The 8,721-nt window shown below is 37.2% G+C and overlaps 2 protein-coding genes and 1 long non-coding RNA gene across 8 annotated transcripts in view; 1 reads left to right on the forward strand and 2 right to left on the reverse strand.

Moving 5' to 3' along the window:
* LOC106936890 (obscurin-like) overlaps window positions 1–3,638 on the reverse strand; it is a 24,162-nt gene extending 20,524 nt beyond the window's left edge. For 2 of the 6 annotated variants that reach the window (XM_015018139.1, XM_015018142.1), the window contains exons 1-4: window positions 3,560–3,634; window positions 2,352–2,387; window positions 1,238–1,540; window positions 248–520 (exon numbers count right to left, since the gene is read on the reverse strand). In XM_015018139.1, the coding sequence (XP_014873625.1) occupies window positions 248–520; window positions 1,238–1,540; window positions 2,352–2,387; window positions 3,560–3,596 (649 nt within the window). In that variant the 5' untranslated portion in view covers window positions 3,597–3,634. Of the gene's footprint in view, window positions 1–247; window positions 521–1,237; window positions 1,541–2,351; window positions 2,388–3,559 lie in introns of all 6 variants that reach the window. The other 4 variants (XM_015018138.1, XM_015018137.1, XM_015018140.1 and 1 more) reach the window with 4 other exon arrangements.
* The window catches only part of LOC106936894 (uncharacterized), a 25,059-nt gene continuing 17,780 nt past the window's right edge, over window positions 1,443–8,721 (forward strand). Inside the window, exons 1-2 of the long non-coding RNA XR_001422252.1 lie at window positions 1,443–1,518; window positions 4,339–4,340. This is a non-coding gene — a long non-coding RNA (uncharacterized LOC106936894). The remainder of the gene's footprint in view (window positions 1,519–4,338; window positions 4,341–8,721) is intronic.
* The window catches only part of LOC106936892 (obscurin-like), a 32,454-nt gene continuing 30,014 nt past the window's right edge, over window positions 6,282–8,721 (reverse strand). Inside the window, exons 7-11 of the mRNA XM_015018143.1 lie at window positions 7,797–7,910; window positions 7,307–7,357; window positions 7,151–7,213; window positions 6,989–7,066; window positions 6,282–6,480 (exon numbers count right to left, since the gene is read on the reverse strand). Of these exons, the coding sequence (XP_014873629.1) occupies window positions 6,413–6,480; window positions 6,989–7,066; window positions 7,151–7,213; window positions 7,307–7,357; window positions 7,797–7,910 (374 nt within the window). The 3' untranslated portion in view covers window positions 6,282–6,412. The remainder of the gene's footprint in view (window positions 6,481–6,988; window positions 7,067–7,150; window positions 7,214–7,306; window positions 7,358–7,796; window positions 7,911–8,721) is intronic.

Consider the following 8,721-nt stretch of genomic DNA (forward strand, 5'->3'; position numbering starts at 1 on the left):
ANAGAAATTTCTATTAAGGGGGGCCCAGGAAACGAGCATTTAAAAGACAAGATTAAGTTTTTTTTTGTTTTGTTTTTTAACTGAAACGTATAACCTGTTGTAAGATGAACACATTAGCTGTGCGTTGCTATCAAAAGCTGACAGCTATGAAGTCTTCAACTTAAAACTGATTTAAGGACGAAAACTAAAACCTCATTAATTGACATGGTGAACATGGTATAAAGCAAAATAAGGTTCGTAAACCTACCGTGTAAAGTGACGTTGACTGCGTTGCTGAACTTTCCGGATCCAGACTCGCACCAGAACACCGCTTTCTGGTACCAGCGACTGCTGAAGGTGCACGTGCGTCCGGTCATTTTCCCCCAGACGGAGCAGTCCGATATGTCGGACGGGTAGTACTGTCTGAACCGCCTCACTTTCCAGAGAATAGAGGGTCCGCTACACGTCAGTCGGATTTCATCGACGGTGTAGTGCTTTATTTTCTTCGGAGTCAGTGTGAGAGACGCTGCTGAGTGAGAAACTGAAACGCAAAAGGACAAAGACACCAAATTAACCCTGTAAGTCCTAAGCTGAGCGCCGGAGATTCAGTCGAATTTGCGGGACCGCAATTCCGCGACACTTTGCGCTATCTGAAAAATTCCAACGGTTTCTGAAAGGGGGAGACGTTGCGCTTTCCAGCCAATATTGGGTAACTACGGTAACTTCTCCCCAGCAGTAGCAAGGTGTGAAATTTACCTCTTTTAATAGACGGTAAATTGTAAAAAATAAGTTCCAGTTGCTATAGATAAATGGGCAAATATATTTACTCACAGGACATTGAAAGATCGACGTACAATTAAAATAAGAAAAAAACATCCAGGCGGACATTTTAAATTTATGACGAAGGGTTTTATATCAAGAGAAAAATCAACATTTTTATGTAGTTTCGAAGGATTCCCAGATTTCAACAGTTGCAGCGCTGTATTATCAGCTTCACTTTAGTAAGCCAAGCTGATAAGTCAAGTTTGGTAAAACTATCACTAAAGATGTAATTCGAATATCTTCCCAATTTCTCCACTCCTTCCAATCTGTCTTTTGGTTTATATACAAGTTATACTTTGTATATTTTTTGGTTCATTTTCGTTACCTTTAACATAAATGAAACAACACATTCTGTCAAAACATTTGTCTCCGTGACAAAAATGATCACCGACATTAAAGTTCACCAAGGAAATGATGAATGAAAACACACACTGACCTGCTGACCAGACAAACTTTGGTTCACTGAACTGAGTGAAAAGCTCCGGGTTTCCTCGTCCAGCTCTGCATGCGTATCCTGCTGTGTGTTTCTGATCATTAATTTTGTAGTAGTTGTCTTTGGTCCCTTCGTCACTGCCGGGCACCAGCAGGTATTTGTATTTGTTCTGGTAGAGTTCAGGAACAGCTTTGTACCAGTAGAACCTCCATCCTGCAGATGAAGGTTTAACCTCACAGCTCAGAGTCACTGAGGCTCCAGGACTCAGCCATGATGGAGACACAGTCAGGACAGGCCTTGTTTTAGCTGGACAGAGAAATAGTTTAGGTTTTTTTTCCCCAACTGTTAGATTTGAGTAACATTGTGAACATCTACAGAATGAGCCAAAAAAAAAAAAGAAAAACAAGACTCAGCTTTCTTAGAATTCGTCTAGACCATAAGAGGAAAAAGTGTCAGTCAGTTAGTTTTTGGGGAATGGTGGGGTTTCTAGTAATGGCAGCAGCACTACTGAGCACTTTGTAAATGCTCTGTGGAGGGTCTGAGTAGAGTCCTGTTTGTCTTCACCGCTCTATTCAGGCGTTTATGCTCTAGTACAGCTGGTTGGGATGGTCCGAACAACTCAGCTGTAGAAACTCCTGCGGATCTGAGCCGACATGCCAAACTTTATGCTTCTCCTCAGGAGAAGGAATGCAGCTGATGAGCCTTCTCGACCAGGCAGCTGGTCGAGAAGGCCAGGCAGCCAAAAACAATATCTAGTTTTTGAGTGTTTCAGAACATCAAACAAAGCTGAATATTAGTCAATGACAACACAAGTAAACCTCAAATCCACATGATCCTTTGTGAAAAAGATGATTGCCCCCTAAACCTATCTAGTTGGGCCACCCTAAGCAGCAGCATCTGCTATCAGGCGTTTGCAGTAACCTTCGGTGGGCCGTATGCAGCACTCTGGAGGAATTTTGGTCACTCGTTCCAGCTACTTTGGAGGGTTTTTGAGCATGAACCGCCTTTCTAGGGTCATGCCGCAGCATCTCACTGGAATTCAGGTCAAGGCTTTTGTCCGAAACAAACCAGAAAGTTGAGGCAAAACAAAATGAAGATATTAAAGTAAAAAAATTACCTGACGGGTTTCCACGGCAGAGGAGTACACCGAGAACTAAAGCAAAGATTGGAATTTTGTTAGATGTCAAACTATTAAATAAATCATTGCAGAAATACATACATTTACTGATGTATACATCTGGAGTTACTGCTCAAATGTAATCTTTGGGTTTTAAAATGGTTTTAAAATCCAGTAGTGTGGATCAAAGAGAGCATTTAATGAATCTGAGTTCTAACTACAGACAGCTGGTAATCTTTGACTGTTCCATGAAGTATGTCAAAGAGTAAAACTGCACACACACACACACACACACACACACACACACACACACACACACACACCCCAAGTTATTTTAATACATTGCAGGATCTTTCTGTGTTAAGGCCCTGGTTGACCTCTGTATGACCTCTGGGTTTCATCATGTATATTTACAGAATGGTTGGAACTTCAAAAAGACAAGAGATCTGCAATACTCAATCTCCTGCATTTCCCTTATAAGATTATAAAGGAATCTGAGCAGCCATGTTTCTGTGGCAACTGTTCTGGCATCAAGGTTTATTGTGCAAGGGGATCTTTTGAGGTGAGGAAACAGAAACCAGTTTGGAAGACGATGTGTCAGAGTCATAAGTTCTAGAGGAAAACTGAGATTACAGTTCCTCTGAAGGAAACGTCAGAAATAAAGTCCTTAGTTGGTCCTCATTTACTGTAGACTTGCAGCCCAGTTGGCAGTAGAATCAGACTTCATTAGCCACAAGACTGGTTACTTTTCATGCGCAGTTATCAACATTTAGGCTTTTCCTACCTTCATATGTTGAGGAAAATAAAACCTAATTCAAGGACAAATATGAAGGCATTTTTGCTTTTATGTCAGAGGGAAAACTGGGTGGTGTTATTTTTGTTATAGATTAAAAAAAAAATCCTTCACTCTGTCCTTGTCATCAATGAATCGCAATAATAGTAATCAGTTTTCTATACATGTAAAATACATCCAAAGACTAAAACTCTGTCCAGATACTTATCATGAAGGAATTCTTGGCCTATAATTAAGCTAAATACAAACTGTTTGCAAGAGTTAACACAGTCTGCATCAAACTAAACAACCAACCGACCTCAAAGAAACGACATTCTCTGATGGTTCCTGGGATTAAAGCACAAGCCGTCTTTTCTTCACACTTTAACTATGATCTGACTAACGAGACCCAAAGAGAAAAAGGGGATTTACTCACATACTACACCCAGCACACAGAGCAACGTGCGGCCCATCCTTAAATCCAGAGAGAAAGCGTTGCAGCTCCTCTGAGTCCTCCAGATATACACTCCTTTATCGCAAGAGAAACGCTGAAACTGCAGTATACACTGTAGCAAAAAAAATAATAAATGTTAACATTTACAGTAAATTACGGGCAGCAGGGCTGCCAGTCAGGTTAACACAACCTTTACAGTAACCTGACCATCATTTAATTACATTTTACATGGACAGGAGGACAGATACGGAGAGGAAAACTCAGAGAGAGAGAGACAGTGTTACTAATGTCTGTCCTTGTGTCTGAAAGACAAATAGGAGGACAGAGTCAGTGGCAGTTTGCCTTTTTTCCATAAAATGTTGCTTTGTGTTGCTTCATTTGCTCGTACCGCAGCATCGTGTGGACCAAACAGGCAACGTGAAAATGATCGCATGGTGTGGAGCTTTAAATTAAATACACAAATGGAGGATTTTTTTGTGAAATCATAAATTCTGAATGTGGTCTGAATTTTGTCTCAATCAGTTTTTGATCAAAAGGAAAACTGGAAACAAATTGAGAGGAGTGAGATGTGGATGGTTTGGTGTTACTTTGTAGCCAAGCTGATGTCACCAGGGACAAAAGTTGATTTCTGTGCTGTTTTATGTTATTTTAAATGATGACTCATTTCACTATGTGCAAAGTTTTTTTTTATTTTTATTTATTTTTTATTAGTAGACATCAAAATGTTACCAGCCATGGGACATTTTGATTTGTTGCAAAAGAAGTGCATGAAAGAAAAACTGCAAACACATGCAATATAATTCTAGAACAAGAAAAATGTGACAGGGGGGGGGGGGAAGCAGCTTTTTTCCCTCCTGCTTTTGGTTTACAAGCAAACTGACGAGCCAGTTCCTGAATCATTAGATCCAACAAACAAGACATTTGTAGTTTCATTTAAAAGTTACTGGAAGCTGCCAGCCTGATGAGAAAAGCAAACAAGTCATTCGTACCTTTTGGCCTTCAGTAATGATCAGAACACCTTTCAATACACTCAAAAAATAACTTTTGATTAAGTATGGTCATGTCAACAATTTCTGCAAAATTGTGTTATGTTCAGTATGGAAATGGAACTTAACTGTATTTAATTAAATAAATAAATACTTTGCAGCTCCTACTAAACTGACTGAAATTAGTGTGGCAGTCACTGAATTTTGCTTCACTTAACTCATTTTAATTGCTATACCAGTAGTAGTTTTATCTTACTAAACAAAGATATGTCAACAACAACAACCACACAGTGTAGTTAAGTAAATTCAACTTACACCACTTTCATTTTGTGGAACATGAATTTATTTCCAGCAAAGCAAACTTTACAGCAACAGAGTGAAGTGCAATACTTGTTGTAGTTCAAGAATCAACCACCAGATGGCGTTTGTGATAATTTCTCTCTCTTATGGTTACTCTGCTGGATGGTTGAACACAAACTAACACATAAGATAGAGCAACAGGAACGGACTAATCACTAAAAGAACAATGCTGAAGCAGTTCGCTGAAATGATTAACAAACAGAAATCCTACCCACAATCCCTCACTGAAGCCACATGACAAACAGCCAAACACAGCAGAATAATGCAAATATATGAACTCTGGTTTGAATTTCCATATTAGTCAATATTTTCCACCTTCTTCACTGGTCTTGACAATTCACATTATTGCTGTAGCTTCTTGTGACAGAAGGTTATGGCAGACTTTCAGTATTTGACAACATAAAACCAACAAGAAATATTCACAAGTTATTTTTTTTCTGACTGGTCTGCAGATTTGTTTTGCACCATTTGTTTTGGATCAAAAGTCAAACAATTTGGTAATCCTGACTAAAATGTTTAATGTTTGAAAATGCTACTCATATATATTAACTAGCTTGGGCATAACCCCATTTATTTAATTCTACAATTCGATGAGTTCATTTTCTGAGTGTTGGACTTACTTCAGAAATCCACGAGCCAACTCATGACATGTCAGCAGGTAGTTATTAAACTCAGATCTTGACATTTTTCACACTCATTTTTGTGCAACAATTCTTCAATATCTGGGCTCCATCTGCTTGTTGTAATTTCGTAATATTCTCTCTTCTCACAAGTAATGACATTTCAAGAATCAGAGTGACATCGCTCTTCAAAGTCATTGTTAATGCTCCCCTAATACAATCTATTTTATGTAAGAGAGTCTGAAATTTATGACATTCTGGGACACAGAATGTCATGAAACTCCTGATTAAATCAAGGAGACTTGATTTAATCAGGTTTGCTGGAGTTGTTGTACAACCACAATAACCCCCTCACTCAAAAAGAGGAAAACAGAGACCAGTGAACAGCATGCGGTTACAGAAATAAAATAGGCATAAAATCAATGCATTTTGTCTGAGGCAAGCTCTAAGACATTGACTTATAAATATATTGGCCCTGGTGTGACGTACATTTGTTTTTTGTTGCCCCATGTTCACTTAAAGCCACTTCCAGAATGTAATCCACAGTCTCTGCATTTGCCAAATAAGAAATAGAAAAAAAAAACCTTTAAAATTTATGCATTTATTCCCATTGGAAAACAACAAAAAACTATTTTTGGATTTCATCTTAAATTAGGTACATTTTGCCTTACGTTGTGTTTTTGTCTTTGCATTAACTCTGGAACATTATAGTTCTGTCATAGTTGTCTTGAACCAGTATTGACTTAAATACTTTATTTTCTGAACTTTTTCGCAATTGAATACATACGAGTATATATCTTGTTAATCTGAATTGAGTATTGAAACTATCTTGGATTAAACCCCACTGACATTCAGCCTAAACAGCATCATCAGTATCCAGAGGTCGATTTCACTTCAGAATAAACGGCTGCGTCGGCTGCTGCTGGACTGGACCTTCCTGTAAAGGCAGAGAGGACTCAGGTGAGACAGTTACATGGACTAGGACAAAAGTGAAATAGATCTGAACCATGAAGGGAGAAAGTATTTAAGCTATCATGTAAAGTTAAAAAATTATTTAATTGTAAATATTTTTGTAAAAATCCATTTTTACTTCGACAATAAAGAATTTTGTTTTGTAATAGCTTGTCAAGTGAAATGTTGAATTTGAAATACTCAAATATTCAATTTAAAATGCCAAAGCAAACATTCCTATCGTCAACAAGTGTTTGGGTCGTGTCAAATTTTCTGGATGTTTTGAGTCCGTAAAGCCATGTGGGATTCTGATTAGTTAAAACTGATAAACATGACTAACAGGAACATCTTTAAGCTCAAACTAGGACAGAGAAAATGAAAGATGTTGAATCTGAGTGACTGAACCTGTAGTCTACACCCACAAGTATTGAAAGCTTCAGATATACTTTAAAAAAGTTCTGACGATTTCTAACCAAATCATGTCCAATGGTTACCGTTCCTGCTGACTAAACCTGCAGCTCCTGCTCTCACATTAGAATAAACAGCGCCCTCTTCTGGTGTGCAATGGCGACCTGATATAAAAAAAAATATATGATTTTCAAGAAGCTGCTTTTCTGAAAAACATCTTTAAGCACAGAACTGTTGGATGAACTCACTCTTGTTTCCAGAGTTTTTAAATTCAAGGAGAGAGTAGGTGATGTGTTGGTCGTCGTTTGCATCTGAAACACATCAAGATCTAATTTCAGTCATTTGGAATTGGCCTGTTATCAGCTTTATGTTGGATGTTTCAGTGTTGAAGCAGGTAACTTCACCATCTACAGGATCTTCAGAGGGTCTCACTGAGACATGCAAGTCAGATGCACCTAAAGTTAAAAAATAATATAAAACACAAATTATCTCCTTGTAGACTGACTTGTTTTAATTGTAATTAAATGAAGTTGAAACTTAAACAAAAAGTTGGTTTTATTAGAGTTTAGCTAATCATTTACCACCTAATTGATCTGAATGAGATACAAAGTCAAGGTTTGTAGATTGTGGCTTCTTTTTTCTTTCATTATCTTGTCACAAAAATCTTAACAAAGCTTACTTTGACAAAAAAAAAAAACTTAAACTAGACAATTCTAATAATTCTAATAATTTTGCAATATTATATTATTGTATTATTTACATTATGTATTCCACATACTTTTAAATGTTCAAAGCATTTTTAATCTGTTTTCTACCATAAGATTGTTAGCCGGTGGCCTAGATGTGATTTATGAAAACAACAAACTATATTTCAGAAGGAGATGAAAATCTCACCTTTGCGCTTTATGAAGCAACAGAGAAGCAGCAGAACAACAATGAGGACGACTACACAAGCCGGTCCAACAACCAACAGCACAGGAAATGAAGAGCGGCCATGTCTTGAAACATCTGTAAAATAGAGAATATTAAAAATGAGACTTTACGTAAATATGTTAATATTCTCATTGTTTAAAGCACATGCAACTTTAAACTCTGTTCACCTTTAACTCCCATCCAGCTCTGAGTTGAAACTTCTCCTGAATGTTCACACTTGTAGAAACCTTCATCTGACTGAGACACTGCAGAGATCTTCAGCTCTCCTCTGCTGTCATTTTGGATCAGTTTGTCATTATGATAGAAAATCACATCAGAAAGTTTGTTTTCTCCTCTCAGTCTGCAGCTCAGAGTAACAGAAGCTCCTTCAGTCACAGGATGGACGGGGCTCACCAGGAGAAGACCTTCATCTGGAAACCAGACAGAGAAAATGAAGCTTCAGTCAGAAATCAGCTGCTGGAGACAATTAGAGGACGTTACGGAGAATGAACATATATTTTGTTTGATATTTTAATTTTTTTTCCACACAATGTTAGATGAATTTAACAAAGTATAATCCACACAGTTACTGAAAATGTGTGAAGCATCTTTAACTTGAATTTAAAATTACAGATTTGTTAAAAGTGTGATGAACCAGAAACACAAAACATTGAACATTTTCCAGTAAATAATATTTTAATTAAAAGATAAATAAATGTTACATTTTGAAAAGACTTGATAAATTAAATGTATAAATTATTTTAAAAAACTGTTGGAATTAAAATAAATGAATGTTTTCAAAGTTCAATTTATTCTCTGATCTTCAAAACTATTGTGAGGCTCTGAGTTATTTATAATTATTCAAGTCTAAAATATTGTCTTCTTCTGCGATCATCAGATTGAATTT

Source organism: Poecilia latipinna, unplaced genomic scaffold, assembly GCF_001443285.1.
Source record: "Poecilia latipinna isolate Pla-1442-1.1 unplaced genomic scaffold, P_latipinna-1.0 Scaffold2236, whole genome shotgun sequence".
Taxonomy (NCBI): domain Eukaryota; kingdom Metazoa; phylum Chordata; class Actinopteri; order Cyprinodontiformes; family Poeciliidae; genus Poecilia; species Poecilia latipinna.